Source organism: Carcharodon carcharias, chromosome 1 (assembly GCF_017639515.1).
Source record: "Carcharodon carcharias isolate sCarCar2 chromosome 1, sCarCar2.pri, whole genome shotgun sequence".
Classification (NCBI taxonomy): domain Eukaryota; kingdom Metazoa; phylum Chordata; class Chondrichthyes; order Lamniformes; family Lamnidae; genus Carcharodon; species Carcharodon carcharias.
The window spans coordinates 223,664,194-223,688,477 of NC_054467.1; the positions used below are offsets into that span (position 1 = coordinate 223,664,194).

General features: G+C 43.7%; 1 protein-coding gene across 6 annotated transcripts in view; it reads right to left on the reverse strand.

Moving 5' to 3' along the window:
• The window catches only part of ctif (CBP80/20-dependent translation initiation factor), a 277,408-nt gene that overhangs the window by 49,439 nt on the left and 203,685 nt on the right, over window positions 1–24,284 (reverse strand). For 5 of the 6 annotated variants that reach the window (XM_041203643.1, XM_041207545.1, XM_041205967.1 and 2 more), the window contains 2 exons: window positions 19,228–19,296; window positions 10,802–11,249 (listed from right to left, as the gene is read on the reverse strand). In XM_041203643.1, coding sequence (XP_041059577.1) covers window positions 10,802–11,249; window positions 19,228–19,296 — 517 coding nt within the window. The remainder of the gene's footprint in view (window positions 1–10,801; window positions 11,250–19,227; window positions 19,297–24,284) is intronic. The other variant, XM_041206811.1, reaches the window with a different exon arrangement.

Consider the following 24,284-nt stretch of genomic DNA (forward strand, 5'->3'; position numbering starts at 1 on the left):
ACACCTTCCTGGCCCACTCCCAGCTGGACCTTCCTCTTTACCCCTCGCCAATCATCTGTAGCAGCCCATGGCCAAGACCGTGATGTTCCAAAGCAGACCCGAGACATCAATGGAGACCTCCCACCTTCCATGAGCTGCTTCGCGGCAGAGTCATGTCCGAGAGAATCCACCCAGCATGCAATGCACGTGTTCCTCCAAGGTCCTGTAGCTGTAAGGCTCTAGCATCTTCTGCTTCTCGGACGTCCGGGATCTCAGCAAGGCCCTAAAGGCCAGTCCCAACTTCTGCACGTGACATTTGTCCAGACGTGTTCTGGGTCAGAGTGTTTTCCCACTGGCATAACAGTAAATCTGGCGGAGGGGATGATTCCATTCGGGCCCTACTTTGCATCCCATTAGCGGGATGCAAAGTAGGTTCACAATGGCCTCCAGTGGGATTGGCGTTCCGCCATGGCAGACACCATCAGATGATCCCGCCGTGCTTTTACGCAGGTGTGAAATCAAGTTTTGGCTTTCGTGCCATATTGTCCCCCCCACTGCCCACCATGACACCCAATGTGAACAAGGCTGGGAAATTCTGGACTTGTGTTTTGGGTAAATCTCCAAATAATAGCAAGTGCAAATTCCAAAAATAGTAATCATCTTGGTATGAACATTCCACAGGGAGGCCTCTAACAAAGGTGATTCAATTAAAAACTTTCCGAAATCTGCAGATAGCCTGTGTTGAAGTTGCAAAGGTCACCTGACCCTTGGCAGCCATCTTAGCCACTTTGTAAGCATCCTCTTAAAAGGAAAACAACTCCAGGAGCTTCCTTGTGAACCACAGTCAATGTTTGAAGTTATGAATAGGACATGCCTTCACTGGGCATGTTACAAATAAATTCCCTTAATGTTTAAAATTAGTGGCAATGCTAAATCTATTCAAACAAAATATCCAATTTACAGGTAATGGGCTCAAAATTCTTTTCCCTTTGCACTGGATCGCTAACTGGGTACACTGTGCCTGATCTAACTTGAGCCCACGGGGATTTGAAAGTTAAGGGCATTAATCTGGCTTCCCTTGGGAAGTCTATACAAGCAGAACAAAGCATGCACAGTGGACAGTGACAGCTGCTGGCTCTCATGATTTCTGCCTGCTGTCACAAAAAGAACCAGCCTGAAGGTCTCCTTTCCTTAGATTTCAATGGACCTCTGTCAGGAAGAAATACCACAACTTTATTGGCCACCTTTGTCTTGCTGCTTGCTTTGATCCTCTGATTTGAGGGGATCCTGGTGCAAGACCTGCTGATGGCTTCAAAATGGATGCCCAATTGATGCTCCCAGAGAACCATTAGGTAAGAGAGAATGTTTCACTCCTGCAATGTTCATTCTCATGCAAACATAATTCCTGCCCCTGTTCTAAGCGTCCTGGAAATCCCAGATTGTCCCAGCCCTTTCTTGTCCCCTACATGCCTAAAAAATAAGCCTTCACTGAATTCATAACAGGCCCCACTATATCATTTGATGTTGAATTAGGATTGCCATAGCACGTTCCCACTGCTAATTGCTTAGCACAACTGTAAATCCATTAATGGCAAGTCAGACTCATTACACCTGTTTCAAAATGGTGACAGAAACAGCAGAATTGTCCCAACTTCACACTTGCAATTATACTAGATGATGGTGTCCCAGCCAATATCTCCTCCAAGAAAATCCTTCTGTTAATTTACTGTCCTCTGAGAATTCCAAAATATATCTTTTTTTTATCCATTCACGGGATGTGGGCTTCGCTGGCTGGGCCAGCATTTATTGCCCATCCCTAGTTTCCCTTGAGAAGGTGGTGGTGAGCTGCCTTCTTGAACCGCTGCAGTCCATGTAGTGTAGCTACACCCATAGTGCAGTTAGAAAGGGAGTTCCAGGGTTTTGACCCAGCAACAGTGAAGGAACGGCAATATATTTCCAAGTCAGGATGGTGAGTAACTTGGAGGGGAACTTGCAGATGGTGGTGTTCCCACCTATCTGCTGCAGTTGTCCATCTAGATGGTAGTGGCCGTGGGTTTGGAAGGTGCTGTCTAAGGAGCCTTGGTGAATTCCTGCGGTGCATCTTGTAGATGGTACACACTGCTGCTATTATGCATTGGTGGTGGAGGCATGAATGTTTGTGGATGTGGTGCCAATCAAGTGGCTGCTTTGTCCCAGACGGTGTCAAGCTTCTTCCAGGCAAGTGGAGAATATTCCATCACATTCCTGACCTGTGCCTTGTAGATGGTGGACAGGCTTTGGGGAGTCCAGAGGTGAGTTACTCATTGCATGATCCTAGGCTCTGACCTGCTCTTGTAGCCACAGTATTTATATGGCTAGTCCAGTTCAGCTTCTGGTCAATGGTAACCCCTAGGATGTTGATAGTGGGGGATTCAGTGATGGTAATGCCACTGAACGTCAAAGGGCAATGGTTGGATTCTCTCTTGTTGGAGATGGTCATTGCCTGACACTTGTGTGGCATGAATGTTACTTGCCACTTGTCAGCCCAGGCCTGGTTATTGTTGCATTTGGGCATGGAGTGCTTTGGTATCTGAGGAGTCATGAATGGTGCTGAACATTGTGCAATCATCAGCGAACATCCCCACTTCTAAGTGTATGTTGGAAGGAAGGTCATCGATGAAGCAGCTAAAGATTGTTGGGCCAAAGACACTATCCTGAGGAACTCCTGTTGTGATGTCCTGGAGCTGAGATGACTGACCGCCAACAATCATCTTCCTTTGTGCTAGGTGTGACTCCAATCAGCGGAGAGTTTTCCCCGATTCCCATTGGCTCCAGTTTTGCTAGAGCTCCTTGATGCCACACTTGGTCAAATGCGGCCTTGATGTGAAGAGCAGTCACTCTCTCCTCACCTCGGGAATTCAGCTCTTTTGAAAAGTGTAAAGCCTTTGGGGTGCCCGAAATAATACTTAAAGTTACCTGAGGTATCAGGAATACAGATTAACAGATTAGAAAGATGTGTAAAAACAAAAAAACTGCGGATGCTGGAAATCCAAAACAAAAACAGAATTACCTGGAAAAACTCAGCAGGTCTGGCAGCATCGGCGGAGAAGAAAAGAGTTGACGTTTCGAGTCCTCATGACCCTTCGACAGAACTTGAGTTCGAGTCCAGGAAAGAGCTGAAATATAAGGATTATATTTCTTATATTTCAGCTCTTTCCTGGACTCGAACTCAAGTTCTGTCGAAGGGTCATGAGGACTCGAAACGTCAACTCTTTTCTTCTCTGCCGATGCTGCCAGACCTGCTGAGTTTTTCCAGGTAATTCTGTTTTTGTTTTAGAAAGATGTGTACCCTGTTAAAGCCAGAACAAAATAGTCACACTAGATTTAATCCAGGTAGCTTTACATCATGATTCATTCTAAATTGGAGTTCTTTTTGCCACAATAAATACATTCCTTAAATTTTGAACACCGGCATATAAATACTCCTTTAAAACCATATATTGATGGCAAATTTGACTGGATTAAAGGATTAAATTCAGAGGTTCAACCAACAGGCTTGACTTCCCAACTTAACTACCTTCTTAAGGCATGTTCTGCAGATCCACTATTCTTTGGCGGTGGGAGAGGAATTTTTTCTCCCAGTCTCTAACTTTTCTAAAGGCTTGTGAATTTTCTCCATGTCTTCTTAGACTATATTTTTTCAATTTAAATAGTTTGTTTACTTCAATCTTGTTTGCAAGGCAAATATCCTGTCTTCCCTCAGTCTTCTCCACTAAAAATCACTTCAGTTACTTGCACCTTTCTTCATAAGCCCAGTCTCTTTAAGACTGCAATTACCTTTCTAATGTACTTATATCCTATTTTTACTCCAGAATTGCATTAATCCATAAAATGTCAACATAATTTATTTAAACTTGTAATTGGAGGTGTTTGGACTACAACCTAGTACCCTCCTTGCCCTATTAATAGCTACTTCAAAGTAATTATTTACTTTCAGAGTCTGACTGTCACGGACAGAATGTATTTGCTCTTACAGCCTGTGACCTGTGTGTTTTTTATGGAAAGAGGTATGTCTTTTCCAATTAAATTGTCTAGCAACAAGCTTTCATAAATTTAAAATAAAGAATGTTATATGTTCTCAACACTAATCCGAATTAACGCAACGTCACATGCACAGTCTCATCCACACACACACAAAGATCAGATACAGATAACGATGTTGCACTTTTCCAGATTACAGCTAATTTAGTCTCTGATTCATGATTTCTGGTCTCCCAGTTGGCAGGCCTGTGGTTTCTTGAATGGTTTCGATGATTATAAGAAGAAATGAGGTCTTGTAAAGCAAAAGGTTCACAGCAGGTTACGAGTTTTCTTGTTGTTGAAAATCTAGGAGGTTGGTTCTCAAGTGAACTTTGAAACTGGAACAGGTTAAGTACTTTAGCTGCTTGATGACTTGCAGCTAGTTGCAGAGTCTGGTTCTCAAACTGGTGATTGATTGATGGAGCTGCTGGGTACTGGGGTGATAAGCTTCGATCACATGACTGCTGGGTTAATGCTTCTGGGGCCCACTCAGTTTGGACGGGAGATGTCATTGTGATAGTGGGTAGTTGATAGCAGGCATTGAGTTTTGATTTTCCCTTTTATCCAGAGCACCTGAACTTACCCGGTCCTGGACTCTGGGACTTAAAATCTGGGAGCTGCTTGTAGTCATAGTTCAGCACTACTGGTGCTGCTGCAACTACTCAGCTCTGGTCAATCAGATTAATCAGATTGGCTGGCAGCTCTCTGAAGGAGGACTTCCTCCCAAGAGAGGGGCAGAGGTCCCACCGCCTGCCAATTAATGCTCATTGGAGCGTTAAGTGGCAGTGGGGCAGCCAGTATCGGCAGGGCAGGAAATGCCGCCATCCAAAATATCCTGTCCTTAGTCCCAACATTTAGGCCCCCCCAACGTTTTTTCTGTAAGCTGCCAGTTCCTCATTTTCATATACATGTCCAATGTGCTTTTAAAATTATTTATGGAATCATCTTCCACCACCTTTCAAGTACAGTGTTCTAGTTTCCAACAACTCTGAGTGAAAACATTTCTAATAATTTCCCCTCTAGATATTGTCATGAGGCAATCACAGAATCACACAGTGCAGAAGAGGCCCTTTGGCCCATCGAGTCTGCACCGACATGTGAGAAACACCTGACCTACCTACCTAATCCCATTTACCAGCACTTGGCCCATAGCCTTGAATGTTATGACATGCCAAATGCTCATCCAGGTACTTTTTAAAAGGATGTGAGGCAACCCGCCTCCACCACCCTCCCAGGCAGTGCATTCAAGACCGTCACCACCCTCTGGGTAAAAAAGGTTTTTCTCACATCCCACCTAAACCTCCTACCCCTCACCTTGAACTTATGCCCCCTTGTGACTGACCCTTCAACTAAGGGGAACAGCTGCTCCCTATCCACCCTGTCCATGCCCCTCATAATCTTGTACACCTCGATCAGGTCGCCCTTCAATCTTCTCTGCTCCAACAAAAACAACTCAAGTCTATCCAACCTCTCTTCGTAACTTAAATGTTTCATCCCAGGCAATATCCTGTTGAATCTCCTCTGCACCCCCTCCAGTGCAATCACATCCTTCCTATAATGTGACAAACAGAACTGCACACACTACTCCAGCTGTCGCCTCACTAAGTTCCATTCAACTCCAACATGACCTCCCTACTTTTGTAATCTACGCCTCGATTGATTAAGGCAAGTGTCCGATATGCCTTTTTCACCACCCCACTAACATGCCTTCAGGGATCTATGGACACACACGCCAAGGTCCCTTTGTTCCTCAGAATTTCCTGGTGCCATGCTGTTCATTGAATACTTCCTCGTCAAATTACTCCTTCCAAAGTGTATCACCTCACACTTTTCAGGGTTAAATTCCATCTGCCACTAATCTGCCCATTTGACCATCCTGTCGATATCTTCCTGTAGCCCAAGACACTCAACCTCACTGTTAACCACCCGGCCAATCTTTGTGTCATCCGCTTTTTTTTTCAGATGTAAAATACCCTTTTGTTTTTGGAAATATGTATTTTCAACTTCCAACTGACTGGAAATTTCGTAATTTGAAATGAGACAGAACAAACTCCTTAAAAATACAAGGGCACCTTCCAAGGTGAAGGCGAAAAAGCAAACATGACACCCTCAGGGGGGGTGTGAAGGGAGAGATATTTCCTATCATTCAAAGGCCTATTAAAACTCGTCACTGTCTAAGGAAGAGGCATTAAAATGCAAAGTGCTGGATATTGAAACATTGGGCGGAATCATCCCAGATTTGCACAAAGTGCAGTAGTGGGCGGGAAAATAGTTGTTTCACCCGCCAGCTGCAATGGCAGGTTTTCGCACTGTATCGTCCCATTCCTAACTCATTAGTTATGCAGCCACAGGAAACACGCCGTCTTGCTGGCAGGCAGATGCCGATTTGCCCACCACGTTGTTACCTCGCTGCTTCCTCATGCAGGGCACCATATTTAAACTGCAGCCGTCTGCACACTTCTCAACGTCAGAAGCTCAGGACCGCTCCGGTGAAGACATGGCCCCAAAAGCCAAGAACAGTGTAGCCCCCCGGTTCAGTGATGCATCTCAATGCCGTGGAGGTCCGCCACAATGTCCTCTACTCCAGCTCTGGCCGCAGGAGGCCCATCAGTCTCACCACTCCAGCTTGGAGGTGGTTGCAGAGGTGGTCAGTGCCAATGCTGCACTCAAGAGTCAGCCATCCAGTGCAGAAAACGAATGAATGATCTCATCCATGCTGCCAGGGCAAGGCAACCATCTCATCACTCTAAACTCATACATTCACAAGGCCATCATATATTCACTGACATTTCACTCGCTGCCAGCTCAAGGGACAACAACACTCACTTCCTTATGCACACCCTCACATCTCCATCTGGCCTTATCTCCTCTGAAGACTGTGTCCTCAGCCCTCACCATCTTGAGGCCACAGATAACATGTGCCCCCTAACACACCCCACTTCCCGAGTACAGCCCTCTTCCCTTGCCTAAGGCCACTTCTCCCCCGTCCCCAAGCAAGCCCTAGCCCTGCAGCCACTGAGAAGCCACCCCTGCCTTAAGGCTGGTCTGGTAGGTAGAGACTTGCCCGTGAGCCCCTGTAAAAGTGATGTGGTGCTGCCTGCGAAGCCTGGCACTGATGACAGTAAGCGCTGCCCGAAGTAAGGTAGGCAAAAAAACCTCAAGGTCCCGAGTGAAGTGTAGCTTGCCAGGTACAGTTGTGTAAAAGTTGGTGTGCAATTATGCCCGGACGATGAAGTATGGGGTGGGGTGGGGGGGATGATTCCGGCGAGCAGGGCCTATAACAAGATGCTAAAGTAAAGAAATTAGGTTCCCAATGTTTGGTGGCAGGAAACACAGCCCGCCATTGACAGGTGGAGTGGATGATCACAAACTGGTTTTAAAATGGCGTGAAATTGATTTTTGGCCTTTTCACCTATTGTCCACCCCTGCCTGCCATGACACTCGACACCTATGGGGCTGTAAAATTCCAGCCAATGGCTGCTACGGACAGACCTGCACACAACCCCTTGGAAATACACAATTGGTGAAGTACGACAAGCCAGGCTGAAGCCACTGCAGAGAGACTGCAAGTGACACAGGGAGTGTCAAAAAGTTTTCAGCAGAGGAAACAGGCTGAAACGCTGTGCCTCCTCCCACTCTCTATTTTGAAACAAATATATTAACCGGTTTGGAAGTCAACTTTACTAGAGATCTACCAGTGAACCGAGATCTAGTAATAATTGCTACATCTGACCACAACCACGAAGCCAGTTAACCCAAATCGGCCCCAACATTTAAAGATCTATGCCTCAAGGACAATCAAAGAACACTTAACCGTATATTCTTTTAACTTTTTGTTTTTACTGGAGTCTAACTTTTCTTATTTCTGAGTGTGTGTGTGTGTGTGTGTGTGTGAGCGCGTGTGTGAGAGAGCGCGCGTGTGTGTGTGAGAGTGCGTGTGTGTGTGTGAGAGTGCGTGTGTGTGTGTGAGAGTGCGTGTGTGTGTGTGAGAGTGCGTGTGTGTGAGAGCGTGTGTGTGTGAGAGCGCGTGTGTGTGAGAGCGCGTGTGTGTGAGAGCACGTGTGTGAGGGAGCGCGCGTGTGTGTGTGAGAGTGCGTGTGTGAGAGTGCGTGTGTGTGTGAGAATGCGTGTGTGTGAGAGTGCGTGTGTGTGTGTGTGTGTGCGTGTGTGTGTGTGCGTGAGAGTGTGTGTGTGAGAGTGTGTGTGTGAGAGTGTGTGTGTGAGAGTGCATGTGTGTGAGAGAGAGAGCGTGTGTGAGAGAGCGTGTGTGAGAGCGTGTGTGAAAGCGTGTGTGAAAGCGTGTGTGAGAGCGTGTGTGAAAGCGTGTGTGAGAGCGTGTGAGAGCGTGTGTGAGAGCGTGTGTGAGAGCGTGTGTGAGAGCGTGTGTGAGAGCGTGTGTGAGAGAGCGTGTGTGAGAGAGCGTGTGTGAGAGAGCGTGTGTGAGAGAGCGTGTGTGAGAGAGCGTGTGTGAGAGAGCGTGTGTGAGAGAGCGTGTGTGAGAGCGTGTGTGAGAGAGCGTGTGTGAGAGAGCGTGTGTGAGAGAGCGTGTGTGAGAGAGCGTGTGTGAGAGAGCGTGTGTGAGAGAGCGTGTGTGAGAGAGCGTGTGTGAGAGCGCGTGTGTGAGAGAGCGTGTGTGAGAGCGCGTGTGTGAGAGCGCGTGTGTGAGAGCGCGTGTGTGAGAGCGCGTGTGTGAGAGAGCGTGTGTGAGAGAGCGTGTGTGAGAGAGCGTGTGTGAGAAAGCGTGTGTGAGAGAGCGTGTGTGAGAGAGCGTGTGTGAGAGAGCGTGTGTGAGAGAGCGTGTGTGAGAGCGTGTGTGTGGATGAGTGAGTGAGTGAATGTGTGAGATTGTGTGTGAGAGCACGTGAGTGCGGGTGTGAGTGAGTGCGGGTGTGAGTGAGTGCGGGTGTGAGTGAGTGCGGGTGTGAGTGAGTGCGGGTGTGAGTGAGTGCGGGTGTGAGTGAGTGCGGGTGTGAGTGAGTGCGGGTGTGAGTGAGTGCGGGTGTGAGTGAGTGCGGGTGTGAGTGAGTGCGGGTGTGAGTGAGTGCGGGTGTGAGTGAGTGCGGGTGTGAGTGAGTGCGGGTGTGAGTGAGTGCGGGTGTGAGTGAGTGCGGGTGTGAGTGAGTGCGGGTGTGAGTGAGTGCGGGTGTGAGTGAGTGCGGGTGTGAGTGAGTGCGGGTGTGAGTGAGTGCGGGTGTGAGTGAATGCGGGTGTGAGTGAATGCGGGTGTGTGAGTGTGTTAGAGAGAGAGTGTGTGTTAGAGAGAGAGTGTGTGTTAGAGAGAAAGTGTGTGTTAGAGAGAAAGTGTGTCTGTGTTAGACAGAAAGTGTGTCTGTGTTAGAGAGAAAGTGTGTCTGTGTTAGAGAGAAAGTGTGTCTGTGTTAGAGAGAAAGTGTGTCTGTGTTAGAGAGAAAGTGTGTCTGTGTTAGAGAGAAAGTGTGTCTGTGTTAGAGAGAGTATGTGCGCGAGAGAGTGTGTGCGCGAGAGAGTGTGCGCGCGAGAGAGTGTGCGCGCGAGAGAGTGTGCGCGCGAGAGAGTGTGCGCGCGAGAGAGTGTGCGCGCGAGAGTGTGCGTGAGAGAGAGCGTGTGTGAGACAGAGCGTGTGTGAGACAGAGCGTGTGTGAGACAGAGCGTGTGTGAGACAGAGCGTGTGTGAGACAGAGCGTGTGTGAGACAGAGCGTGTGTGAGAGAGTGTGTGTGTGTGTATGAGTGTGTGTGTGTGTATGAGAGAGTGTGTGTGTGAGAGTGTATGTGTGAGTGAGTGTGTGAGTGCATGTGTGTGAGTGTGTGTATGTGAGAGTGTGTGTGTGAGAGAGTGTGTGTGTGAGAGAGTGTGTGTGTGAGAGAGTGTGTGTGTGAGAGAGTGTGTGTGTGAGTATGAGTGAGTGAGTGAGTGTGTGTGAGTGAGTGAAAGAAATCCTAAACCTTTGCTTACCAACTGAGGAGGTTGAATAGAGGGGAACCCCTGGTCATAACAATATTACCACAGGCACCTTGTTGCATACCAACGATGAATATTGTGGAAAGCACTGGAACCAAACTTGGTTCCTATTATACACCACTGGTTATTTCTTCCTAGTCAGTGCATACATTGGAACAGGGGAGTGGAACAGTTGGTAGAATATGTTCTGCCATTCAAAGAGATCTTAGCTGGTCTGTATCTATCATGGAGGGTGGGGGGGGGGGGGGGGGGGGGGGCTTGCGGTTTCCAGCCCCTCCCGACAGCAAGGTCCTTCGGTTCCACCGAAGTCAATGGATATCTGAATGACCTGCCGCATCTGCCACTGGGGAACCCATTCTAATGCAGCAGGACTGGAAAATGCTGGCCTCAATCTATCTCGACAATTTGCCATCTATTCTATATTCTATTAACCTTCCCTACTAGGCTCACATAAGGAACTTTGTCAAACACCATTTGAAAGTTCAAGTACATCTACAGTACTTGATTAATCTCATTCATAATGGCTGTAAAAAGATCACTTTAAGAACAAGAAAAAAATGTTATTTCAATCACTACCTACCAATAGGAAGTTGCTTAGTTTCACTATAGCTCACCTCAAACAGATTTTTAATGGCCTCAAGCAAGAGGAAGTTTAATCAGGAAGCTGAACCCCATTTACAGTTCCACATGACTTTTTTGGATTTAGTTTCTGATTAAGTGAAAGATTTTTTAAATTAATTAAAAAATGAGAAAAAAGAGTCGGTCCGTGAGTTTTGTTTTTAGGAGAGGTGCGAGAGTTGAACAAAGGGGAAAAAGAAATGTACCTTTTCTTTCAGCCTTCTTTTCAGTCTATCTTTGGAAGACTCCAACAGATTAACTTTCGGTTGATCCACCTGCCGATCTGAAGTGCTGTCTCTCTGTTTTATTTCAGAGTTCTGGAGGTTCTGCTGAGTTGGACTGCTGGGTGGATCTGTAGGCTTATGCATCTCCCCTGTCATCTGGACAGGGCTGTGTGAGGTATCCTCACTTTGAACATTACTGCTGTCTTTGGCATTCTTGTTCAATTCCTTGTCGTTAGGAGAGTGTCTCTGGTTGTGCTGCCATCGGCGCTGCTGGCTGTAGCCATGATTTGGTGGACCCTGCTTTCCTGCAGCGTGTGGCGCTGGAGTTTGGTACTGTCTCGAGTGATCCCGGTTGTGTTTTATGTGGCTCGGCTGATGCTCTCCATGTTGTTGCTGCACTTTGTTTCCTCCTGGAGTTCTTTGCTGTCTCCTACAAATAAGGACAATACATCAGCTCATTATGCATTCACAAAATAAAGATTATCTGTAACTCTCTTCAGTTCACACAGACCAAGCACACTTTTCCATGCAAGTGCAACGCACAAGAATTTCCTTAAAGACTTAGAACTTCCTAAAATAGACTAGACAATAGTGCTAATATTTATTAAATAGAATATTTGCTTTTCTCACTTATGGCTCAGGGAATGAACATACTCCCTGGTATGGGGCTGATCCACACAGATTAGAAAAGCCCCTGGTTCTCTACCTAGTCTGTGCCAAATTGGTTGTTAGCTTGGGCACATTTCAGGTGTTATAATCAATGTCGATGATGGGCTAAAACAAAATGTCAGCCAGGATTCTCCTTCTTGATCATTATTGAGACCCCTGCTGGAATGCGCTTGTATGTGAAGGCCAACCTCTTCTGAAGTGCCTTGGGATGCTTTACCATGTTAAAGGTGCAATACAAATGCAAGTTGTTGATGTTCGAGGACAATATCCCAAGACTGAACAGCATCCACATTCTATTCAGATAAGGAATGTGCCGTCAGTCCTGTTCTCAATCAATGCCATTCATGTACATTTTCCTGCAGAGGGATGATAATTAGGAGCTGAAGCTCTAACCAATCTTTCCCCTCCCTATTTTGGAAGATCTATTGTCGCGTCCTACTGCCAATGCAGTTGAGATTAGTGAACTCACCACAGATTAGGGATCAAAACTGCAACCATCCCGGTCTGTCTGACTCAGTACAAAACTGCTTGTTTATCTACTGAGTCATCAGGAGAGTTCTACCACAGACAGAGCCACTTCAAAACAATGAGTCACACAAATTATAATTTGTCTCTAATCAGGCCCTTTTAAATAGACTTATGTATAACCAATGATGTATTGTTTTAACATGAGGTGGTTTGTAATAATCTGTTGGTCCCTTCCACTCCCTTGCCCTATAAAAAAATGTGCATTTCTATCCTGGACTTCTGTCCATTTCTGTCATTTCTATTCATGCATATGAGCAGTCCTCATATGCTTTTCTCTACTAATTCTGATGTTAAAGCTAGAATGAGTTTTTATTGCTAATATCAGTACTCACTTAGGTCACAGTGCAAATTTTGAAGAATAATTCAGAAAATCTTTGCCCATTCTCACTAAAATAAAGGAATCTAAATTGCATTCCAAATCCTCTCTCATACAAACCTTGAGAAGCCAGTAGGGTAAGTGCTGTGTATCACCAGCATTCTTTTAAGACTTACTAAAGAACAAAACAAGTTTTTCCTTTTGCAATTTCTTCCTTTCTCCCTTACTGTTCTATCCCTATAGTGTGTATTATTCATAGACCTGTGGGGCAAGCTGGCAAACTGGTTTCTGGCATTGCGGTTGCCAAGCGGTAAGAATTGAAAGTGTCAGTGGGAGAAGAGAGGAACCGGCCCTTGATTTCCCTCTTCTTGTTCCACTCAGTATGTATTCCAGGTGGAGCGGCTAAGATTAGCAAATTGTGTTGGCAATCATGTGCTCTCCACAAATGAGTGCTATTTTCAGAATAAATCCAATAACCATGTATGCGGACACAAGAGCAAAATACTGCAGCTTCTGGAAATGTGAAATAAAAACACACAGAAACTGCTGGAAATACTCAGTGGGTCAGGCAGCATCTGTGAACAGAGAAAGTGAGTTAATGTTTCAGAAATTGAAAGGATCTATTAAGGAGAGCTTTGCTGATTTAGATTTGGGTAAGAACCACACAACACAAAAAGCAATTAGCATAGTAAATTGTGCAGAGGGCTAAAGTGACTTGAGGAGCACATGAACAAGTTAGTCGATTGAGAAGTATTCAGTTGAAGTTTAATGAAAGAATAAAGAAAGGATATATGAATAAATATATGATAAATACTAAAACTTTAAAAAGGGGAGGAAAAGAGTGACTTGGGGGTTCAAATACACAAATTTTAAAAATGGTTAAACAAGTTGATAAAGCTGTATTAAAAAAGCAAATATGATCAGGGATTTTGGAAAGATATTTTGGGGAATTTCAACCCCCAAAATGTGCTGGATCAGCTGTGAGGTTAACATGTTAAAAATATGAATTCTGACTTTAAACCACCCACTCCTGATTTTAACATGAACCTATTTTAAATCCAGCATTGGATAGACAGGCAGCTACAAGTAGGGGAGGATTGCTGGCAATCCCTGGGATCAGACATCACTCCCCTGCTTCCCCGATCCTTGCCCCTGTCACCTCGCCCCAGAGGCCTCCATGCTCCCCAATGTCGTGTTCAATTGTTCGGTGTTTGATTGTGTGTGTCTGGTTTCTGTTGTGTGTGTGTGATTAGTTAATCCTGGGTGTGGTGACCGAGAAAGAGAAACTAAACTGTAAGCAAGCTGCACAAAGCAAGAGAATAGACATTTTAAAGCATTGAAAAAAGCTCCTCTGTATCATCTCTGTATATCTCTGAGACATAAAACACAACGACTGGCAATGGGGATGATGGGGAATAGTTTAAATTTACCGGCTCCAGCCCTGTTCTTTTCTTTGCCAAGAGATCCACCCACGCTTTGGGATCGATGGATTTCTGGGTTCAAGACCTATTTGCTTGCTATGGGAATGGAGTATTCCATTCTGCAAGAAGACAATACTCAAACATTGTCTTGGAGCATATATTCGAGCAGCTCACAGAAGACATGTTGACATGTGATACAGCTGTAAGTGTTCTGAAAAGTGTGATGATTGAACAATATACATTCCACCAGAGATGCCAGGGAAATGGTGAGCCCATGAAATAATATGTGGCAGCTTTACGTTAATTGGTTTCTACAAGTAAATTTGACACACTAATTAACAAACTAATTTGTGACAAATTAATTGAAAAACATTCCATGAATTACAGAATGCCCCCTCATGGAGGATGATGATTTAACCTTGGGAAAAGCCACGATCTTGGCATTCCAAATTGAATCTGCCATGTTAGATTCAAAGAGGTTGCTCGTAAATCCACCCTCAGACTCATTGTTGCAGCCACAGCTTGCCCAGCCAGCTCAAATGCAAGAGTTACAGACAAAGAGACCTCAGCAGTCTCATCAACAGGTGTCCGATCATGATCAGACACTCTCAAACATGTGCCCAAATTGTGAAAGTGCTCACTGATTCACAACACCAGGGAAAAAGTGTAACTCATACTTAAAGTGGAATCATTTTGCAAAGGTCTGCAGGTCAAGGAAGATGACTTCATGTGGAGGAGTCTCTTCCTGAGAGTGGCGTTACAGCACATGCATACCTTCACAGATGGTAAAATGCCCGGTCACTTTAAGGAATGCCCAGTCAAGAATGCGGACATCTCAATGTCACTTCTCATTGATGTTGGTCCAAAAGTTCCTATTTTGGGCAACAAATTCTACAATCATTAATTTTTGCAACTTGCTCTCATTCCTGCAACAGACACTCTTCAGGCTTACGATGGCTTGATTATTCTGGCTTTGGAAACAATCACAGTTCCAGTACGCTACAAAAACAGGTTTACATTTTATGTAGCTAAAGGCAGGAACCCTTATGGGGGTAAACCAGTTCGATGAGCTTGGCATAAAATCTGACAACCCTAATTGAAGCACACATTAACGTGATCGAAGACACAGACTGGATTTTGTGGAGACTAAAGGGCAGTGTCATGCTCCTTGCGTCAGCACATCAATTTCATCAGTCTTGCAAAATTCGAGACTGTTTCTATTTGCAATCCTTGCTGAAGTGTCACAGGAAGTGAAATGATTAGGAGCAGATGGTATCATTGAGTGAATCAACTCAGCACCGTAGATATCGAACTTAGTCATTGCGCAACGCAAAAATGGCAAACTTAAGACTTAAGGTGGTCAACCAAGCTATGATTCCAGACACGTATCCATTTCCTATGATCCAAGAATGATCAGCATCATTTTATGATTCCATAGTCTTCGTGAAACTCAATATGTGACAGAGCTAAATCCAGGTACCGTTTGTTGAACACAGCCGACATCTTACAGCTTTTGTTACTTATGAAGGTGTATTTCAGTGCTGCAGAATGCCTATGGACCAAGTTCAGCACCAAGTTCCCTGGGGAACTCCACTACAAACCTTCTTCCAGCCTGAAAAATACCCATTAGCTATTATTTGCTGTTTTCTATCCCTCGACCAATTTTGTATCCACATCGCTACTGCCCCTTTTATTCCATGACTTACAACTTTCCTCACAGGTCTGTTGTGTGGCACTATAGTGAACACCTTTCGGAAGTCCATATACACCACGTCAACGGTCTTGCCCTCATCAACAATCTCTGTTCCCTCTTCAAAAAACTCCAGCAAGTTAGTTAGACACAATTTTTCTTTAACAAATCCATGCTGACTCTTCTGAATCAATCCACATTTTTCCATGTGACTATTAATTCTATACCGAATACTTGTGTCTAGAAGTTTCCCACCGCCGAAGTTAAACCAACTGGTCTGTAATGGCAGGTCAGATCTTTACAACCTTTTTTGAACAAGGGCGTAATGTTTGCAATTCCCCAGTCCTCCGGCACCTCCCCCAAATCCAGGGAACATTGAAAGATTATTGCCAGTGTCTCTGCAATTTCCACTCTCACTTCTTATATTATTTTTCGATGCATCTCATCTGGTCCCAGTGCCTTATCAACTTTAAGTACTGACAGCTTATCCAATACCTCCAATAAAAAAGCAACACTGTTTTCATAGTACAAATCAGCACTCTATTTATTGGTCATTATGATGATATATTCTTTCTGGGTTTCATTTAAATAACAAGCATAAGATGCTTGTATTCTGCTGAAAAATAAAGTACTGTTAAGAAAATAGAACATGCTGGAAGTACTAAGGTCTGGTAGCACCTGTGGATAGAGAAACAGAGTTAGTGGCTGGAATTTTTCCACCCCTGCAGAGGTGGCTTTCGAGACAGGGGCATGAAGAAATCTGCCTACCAGGCCAGCTTGCGGATTATTCCTGCCTCCGTACACTTTTCCTGGAAGAGGTTTAGCAGGTTCGGCGACAACGTACCTGGCAGCAGAGGCTGGTAATGAGCCAGTTATCTGAAATTTTCCACCCCACAAGAGATTTTCCCTGGGACACATGCCATTGCTACACCCCCCGCCCTCACCCAGCCACTATATCAGGGTCCTGGAAATAAAATAAAAGGCAAAATCTCTGATAGGATAGAAGGCAGGAGAGATTAAATGTGAAAAGCTGCAAGGCTAATGGACGTAGAAATGGGACAAGGTAAAGAAACAAAATACGTCTAGAGGAGGTATGAATGGCAGAATGATGAACAGCTACCATTCGAAAACAAAAGGGAGAAAAATTAAAACCTGCAAACATAAAGGAAATAAAATGGGGAAGAAGTTATGGGCTAAAATTGTTGACCTCAATGCTTAGTCTGGAAGGCCTTAAAGTGCCTAAGCAATAGAGGAGATGCTGTTCCTCAAGCTTAATTGGAACTTCATTATAACACTGCAGCAGATCGAGGACAGAAAGATCAGACTGGGAGAAAGCTAGCGAATTAATATGACAGGTGACCGGAAGCTCAGGGTCACACTTGCTGACAGAACAGAGGTGTTCCAGAAAGTGGTCACCCAAACTGCATTTGGCCTACCTTACGTAGAGGAGACCACGTTGTGCACAGCAAACACAGTACACGAAATTGAAAGAAGTACAAGTAAATCATTGTTTAACCTGGAAGATGTGTTTGGGGCTTTTCATGGTGAAAAGGGAGGAGGTAAAAGGACAGGTGTTTCATCTCATGGCCTTGCAGTGAAAAGTGTCATGGGAAGCAGAGAGGGTATTGTGTGGTGATTGAGGAGTGGAGCAGTGTGTCAGAGCAAATGGTCACTTTGGAATGCTGACTGCGAAAGGAAGGGAAGGAGAAGGTGTGTTTGGGGGTGGCATCATGTTGGAGGTAGTGGAAATGGTGGCAGGTGATCCATCGAATAAGGAAGATGGTGGGGTGGAAGGTGAGGACAAGACTGTCACTTCCAGTCTTTCTGTGAAATGACTCTCAGCTCTTCTTCCGCCTAACAAAAAAAAATGGTTCAATATCTATACATTTAAATAAGTAAAAAACATTATTTCAATTCTTCAAGAGTTATCACACTGAAATAAGACACTTGTGGATCAGTTCTGCTTTTGCATCAGTGCAGGCGCTTGGTCGGCCATTTTTGATTGTTTCAAACTATTGTACGGTTATAAATGAAAATTGCCTTCACCAATCAGCAGTTGATTAAAAAGGTTGTGCAGCATTGTTGGTGCAACTGTTTTTTTGCTGCAATTTACAACATCATGTCACATCAGTCAAATGGCCAAGCTTTTTCAAAGACTTTTGAGTGACAACCCCTTTAACCACCAGCATAAAGTGTTTTTCACAATTAGAAATCTTACAACACTGCCTTTACAAATGATTGATCTGCACTACCCTTTTATTATAAAGTGCCCTCAACCATGTATTTACCATGACCAGAAATGGTCATACCCAGGAATGCTCAGATGTGATCCCAACACCAGAGAAAATTAATTTCACTTCCCCAGTCATGAGGAATGCAGGGTAATCCATAGAAAAAAATGAGACACCCACAAAGTTTTGGCAGTTATTCAACAAGTTCATACAATAGAATATCCTAATGTCATTAACAGCTGGAAAGATTTGTCATGCAGATAGAATCTCAGAGAATGGTTTGGTGTTGGTATTATGGCTCCTACATTTACCAAATGTCAGTGGCAGTCCTTAAATTGGTCTGACAAATTCACTTGCAACAGCAGTAACAGCTGGTATTGATATAGTGTCTTTGACATAGTAAAATGTTCCAAGGCTCTTCACAAGAACATTATCAAACAAAATTTGACACCAACCCACTTTCCAGAAGATGGCCAAAAACTTGGTCAAACATGTAGGTTTTAAGGAGTATCCTAAAGTAGGAAAGAGAGGCGGAGAGATTTGGGGAAGGAATTCCAGAGCCTGGGGCCTTGGTAATGGAAGGCACAGCTGTCAATGAGGGACCAATTAAAAACAAATGTTTTTTGAATAGATTTGCATTTTCCCCTATTCTTAAACAATGAGTCTAAATACTCGATTAAGGAAATGTCTGTTCAACTTGGTCCATATTTGTTTCATAAATTCTGTGGGAAACAGTTCTTTCTCATCACACACCCTAGACAAAAAGATGTTGGGTGACCTCAGACTGATTCCTTATCTTACCCATTAGGGTGCTGTGGAATGTAGAAATAGCTGGTGGGTTTCCAGTAGTGTGCATTATCAAACCAATGTATTATCCTGAAAAATGTGGAATTATAAAATCAACATTTTTTTTTGTTTTGAGAATTTTCCCTTTCCTCTCAACCCAAATTGTCAGCTTCTTGTGGAGACACAAATACCCAAAATGCTGCCCAACCTTGCCTTCATTTCCTGATGCTAGTGACTTGTGGATGGAGGTGGGGAGAGCAGAGTACAGTTCAGCAAATACTGGAGGCCTCCAGTACTTTACTTCTGTTGCAATGTCTACTGGTTGAGCATCAGCATGATCGCAACTGAGCTCAGTTTTGTTGTCATCTTTAAATTATCAGCATGGGCCACTGGATAATGATCAGAAGAGAGACTGCCAGCTGATTTACCACCCTCCCCTTCTCCCTCCCACCACTTAATTCAGGGGTACTGGAGCCAGCTGTTGGCCTAACAGACTAGTTAACCTTGTGTATACCATAAATTGAACACAGGACCATCTATGTCTGCATGAGTTGGTAGCACTTTTTATCTGCTAAGTCATTGTGAAGCTAAACAATATTATTTCTAATGCATGTCCTCCAATGATATCTTAAGAACACCAAATAGTCATCTGGCAAGCTAGGCCTGTTGTCCACGGTTTTCTTTTAAAAAAATACTCGAGCATTTTGAGCAGGGAGTTGTTGAGAGACACAATGCCAACACCAGTTTTCCCCCAGGGTTGAACTAACCTTTCACCGGACCTTCTCTCATTGGCTGGAAGGACCACCGTTAGCTTCTCTTGGTTGATGTAAACATATCTATAAGTATGATAGTGCAAGTACTTGAGGATAATGGGCAGTGGTATAACAATAGCAGGGAAGAGGGAAGGAATTACAACTAAAAAGACAAAACATTCGGAGAATGACATCAAGGGTTAACCAATTATCCATTGAAAACTCTGTGGCACCATCTAACTTGATAAAATTGCATTGTGGGAAGAAGGTGTACCTACCAATGAATCTGAAAAATTACATCCCAACATGCACCACGGTTATTTAACTAGCATGGTGGCATCATTGGCAATGCTTCAAACTGAAGGCTACTCACCACTTCCCACAGAATACACAATTACATGCATCTTGGATTTTGCACAATACTCCAATTTAAAGCCGCAAATCCTTCAATGATTATATGGTGGACTTTAATAACAGAGATGGAGCCAAATAATGACTAAACAGACTGAGAGCAGAGCTGATGTCATGTGTAAATCACACTGCTGTGGGCTTAGTGCCGATACTGGAATGCGCCAAACATTGAAGCTACCCATCCTAAAGCAACTCAGTAACCAAGATCTCATGAGTCTGTACAGTTTATTTTGCAACAAGCAAAGGAAACCAAGGGACAAGTATCAAAAGGATTATTTCTTCTATTATCTCTCAACCTGGTGGCACTCCCTTGATTCAGTAGTAATAAACACAATGGTCCTGTATGGTCCAATTTACAGGTTGTCTAGGGAAATGTAAGATAAAACTAAAAAATAAAATTATAAAGGTAATTTGCAAGGGAAAACTGATCAACGCATAATTTCCAAATTAACATCTCTATAGCGTACATGTCTGCATGTAAGGCAGAATTTAGTGGAGGCGGGGAGAGGGGGTTCTTGGCAACTTTCTGGAGAACCAGAGGGAGCCCTGTGTTACCTCTTTTTGGGAAGGCCCGCTGCATTAAGTAACAATCATGAGTGCTTTGGAATGGCTGAGTCAAGAGGGAACAAAGGCATGGAACAAAGGGATTCAATAGTGGATCACCAGAGACAGGGGTGGAGTAGGGTGAAGCTACAGAGGTAGAGATGAGCAATCTTTGTGGAAGCACAGCTAGGTGGTTGGAAGCTCATCCGGGAGTAAAGTACGACATCAAGGCTGCCTCAGACTGGTTCAGCCTCAGACAGTTGCCAGGGAGTTGTCTGTGGCGGGCAGAAATCTGATTAAAGAGATTCAAACCTAGAATTCCAGAAAAGTAGTTGGGGATTTGGGAAGCGACAACACATTCAAGGATTTGGAGAGGAAAGGGAGGCTGGAGATAGGACAGTAGTTTGCAAGGACATAACAAGGGTTGTTTTTTTTTCAGCAGAGGTTGAATAATGATGGCAGACTTAAAGGAGGGAGGAACAGTATATAAAGAGAGAGAACCGTTAACAGTATCAATATGGGGACCAGGAAGACGAGTTGGATGGTCAGCAGTTTAGTGGGAATAGAGTCGGGGGAGGTGGATCTCATGGGCAAGATGAGTTCCGAGATGGCATTAGGGCTGATAGACTAGAAGCTGGAGAAAGATGGGAGCTCAGGGCTAGAGCCAGCCCCTAGAAACTCAAGGTATATGCTCAGCAAGTACTTAGCAAAGCTAATGGAATGTTATTGTTTATTGTGGGGGAAATTGAATACAAGAGGTTATGCTTCAATTATACAGGGCACTGGTGAGGCCACATCTTGAGTACAGTGTACAGTATTGGTCTCCTTATTTAAGGAAAGATGTAAGTGCATTGGAAACAGTTCAGAGAAGGTTTACTAGATGACAACCTGGAATGGGTGGGTTGTCTAATGAGGGAAGACTGAACAGGCTAGGCTTGTATCCACTGGAGTTTAGAAGAGTAAGAGGCGATTTGATTGAAACATATAAAATCCTAAGGGGACATGACAGGATGGATGTGGAAAGGATGTTTCCTCTTGTGGGAGAATGTAGAACTAGATGTCACTGTTTCAAAATAAGGGGTTGCCCATTTAAGACAGAGATGAAGAAAAAAATTATGCTCTCAGTAGGTTGTGAGACTTTGGAACAGTCGCGAAAGAACACTCTGGAACCGACCTGAATGGAGGTAACAGCACCACGACAGTAACCTTGGATCTGTAAATACTTAAAAGTTAATAAAGAATTCAAGTTTAAATATAAAAATCTCAAGATCTCAACGTTGAGACACCTCAGCTGGCATCATATTACAACAAATATCTTTAAGGCAGAGGTAGGTAGATTCTTGATAAGCAAAGGGGTGAAAGGTTATCGGAGGTAGGCAGGGATGTGGAGTTAAGGTTAAAATCAGATTAGCTGTGATCTTATTGAATGGCGGAGCAGACTTGAAGGGGTAAGTGGCCTACTCCTGCTCCTAAATCATACGTTCGAATTTACATAGTAATATATTGCTCTGAGTGATTAATGAAGGGGGTGTCATGAGAGTACAATAATTTTCGTAACATTTTTCTGGTTTATTATAAAGTAGGTTTATGGGGGGGTTGTGTTTTTCTGTGTGTGTGATTTAATTACACTTTGTAGCCAAGCAGACTGCAAGTTGAAGTTATCAAAAGAAGTAAGGTGCAGAAGTGTCTTTAATATGCTAATGAGTAAACATGGTTGAGGTCTTAACATGTAAGGTGTAAAGGGAATTTGCATTTTTAGACAGATGAAGGGGGATTTGAATTTCAAAGAGGTTAATGAGTATATAGTGATGACATGAACGTTTTTATGCTATGAAGGAGATACAGTTTCAAAGACTTATGAAACAATAGAATTTACATATTAAGAAAGAAAGAAACATATATATAAAGGAGAATGAGGCTATGTGTCAGGGGAAGGCATTATAAGACCCAATAGAAGTCTGTGAAGCCTCCAGTATTTGTGCATTAAGCCTGCTATCTATAGAAACCAAAGCTGGAGAGAGCCATTTTGAATTCCATGGTCCAGGATATTGTGTTAATTTGCTGGATCTGTTTAAAATGTAAAAATCTATTTTTGGATCATTGCCTTAAAGGGGGTGTAACTCAGAGCCAGGATTTTAGGAATTATTGTAGTAATAATTTGTAGACCTATGTATGTACTTGAAATTTTTTCTTTTGTTAATACATATTTTAATCTTAGTTTTTAAAAAAAACTCTAAACTCTGAATTCAGGGCACGCATCTCAAAATAAATACAAATTGCAAAACCGTTGTGATAGCGGGATCAAGTTTCTCTCGTGGATTTGATCCACCTGGCACACATCATCTGCCATGTCATAACAGGGGGCAGATCAAACACTTGACAGAAACTGGGAGAAGCTGGAGGAAAAGTGTAGTTGGAGTGGTGGATTTTCAGAAATTCTCCAAGGTGGAGAATGATCAAAAGACGGAATTTGAGAGTGCAGAGCTACAACAACTAAACAATCGAATCACAATGGGTTGGAACGGAGAGAAGGAGGGTGTTACAGTCAGTGGAAGCTGGGGGTGCTGATGATTAAGTAAAATTGGGTGTCTTTAGCATATGCATGGAGGTTGAAATAATGTAATCAGGAAGGAACATATAAGAGGAATAGTAGAAGCGTAGAATCTTTGGACACAACAGTGTTGACTGGAGGTACAGGAGAAGGTGTTGTTTGAGGTGTGCTGCTATGTTAGGAAAGATAGGAATCCAACTACAAGAGTACTGTGAAGCAGAAAAAAGGAGCTGGAGGAGGGTGGGGTAGTCCATTATATTGAAGCTGAAGGGAGGAGGAGCAACGACACACCATGGCCACAATCCTACAGGGTAAAAATCGCTGGCTTTTATCAGGATGGTTTTCAGTGTATGTCAAACTGAAGAAATTTAAACTGAGTACGATGACTCGAGATGTGTACATGGGTAACGTGGTGAAGCATACAAGGACCATTCTGATGAAGAGGAGATTAGAAATGGGCCGTTGTTGAAGAGAACAGAATACTGACGATGGGCATTTTGAGAGTGATGATGACCATTTTGGCTTCAGGGAAATTATTTATATGCACTTAATTCAGCTAGATTCAGGAAATGAAGGAGTAATATTAAAATTTCCTAACCATACCAAATCCAAGAAGCTGGGTGAATGGGGTTAGGGGTAGGTCATGGCAAATCAGAAAGACCTTTGGAAGGCATATTTAGAGCTAATAGAATGAGTAGATAGGTGGAAGATGTCAATCATTGTAGGAAAACTGTGAAGTGATGCATTTCAGGTATAAGGCTAGGAAAAGGAAATACACATTAAATTGTAAGATTCTGAATTGAGTACAGCAGCAGAGTAATCAGCAAACAGAATCCTTAGTTTTACATCCAGAGACGTAGAATACAAAAGCAAAGAGTTAATGCTGAACTTTTTAGGTCACAGGTGTATGTTAGTTTTGGGCAAACGAAGCTAAAACAAACTATAAAGTAATGGAAAATGTGTTACCAGCAGTGAGACGTTACAGTTGTAAAGAAAGTTTAAGGTTTATATAGTTGACTTGAGGAGGATAAAGGCTGATCTGATCGAGGTCCCTAGAGGTTCTGCAGGCTTAAGATAAGGTAAGCAATGATCAATTATATACACTGGTCAGTGACAGATATGAAGGAACATAAATTTAAGACAGTCACAAGAAAAGAAAGTTGGAACAAAATTCTTCACACAGAGGATGATTAGAATGTGGAAAATTATGTCACAAGCTGTTGGTGAAGCTGAGTCCATGAGCTCTTTTTAAAGATAGGTGCTATAAAGAATATTAACGGTATGGGGAGTGAGCAGGAGAGTGGGAGTAAAGCGACTCACATGGACAAAAGTACCATACTTGTTGCACTAATTAACCTGATGCTGTGATTTTACATACTATAAGAAGTTGATATCGTCCACAAGCATTTGGCCTGGTCAACTAGATAAGTTGTCAGGAGCTGTACTGCAGAAAGCAGACAGTGGGTCTCATTGAGTAGATAGGTCTGACGTGTGTTGGGAAAGGAAAGGAGGGGAAGAAGTTGTAGAGCAATTTGGGGTCGCAGTGAGGCAGGGTGGAATGGGAATG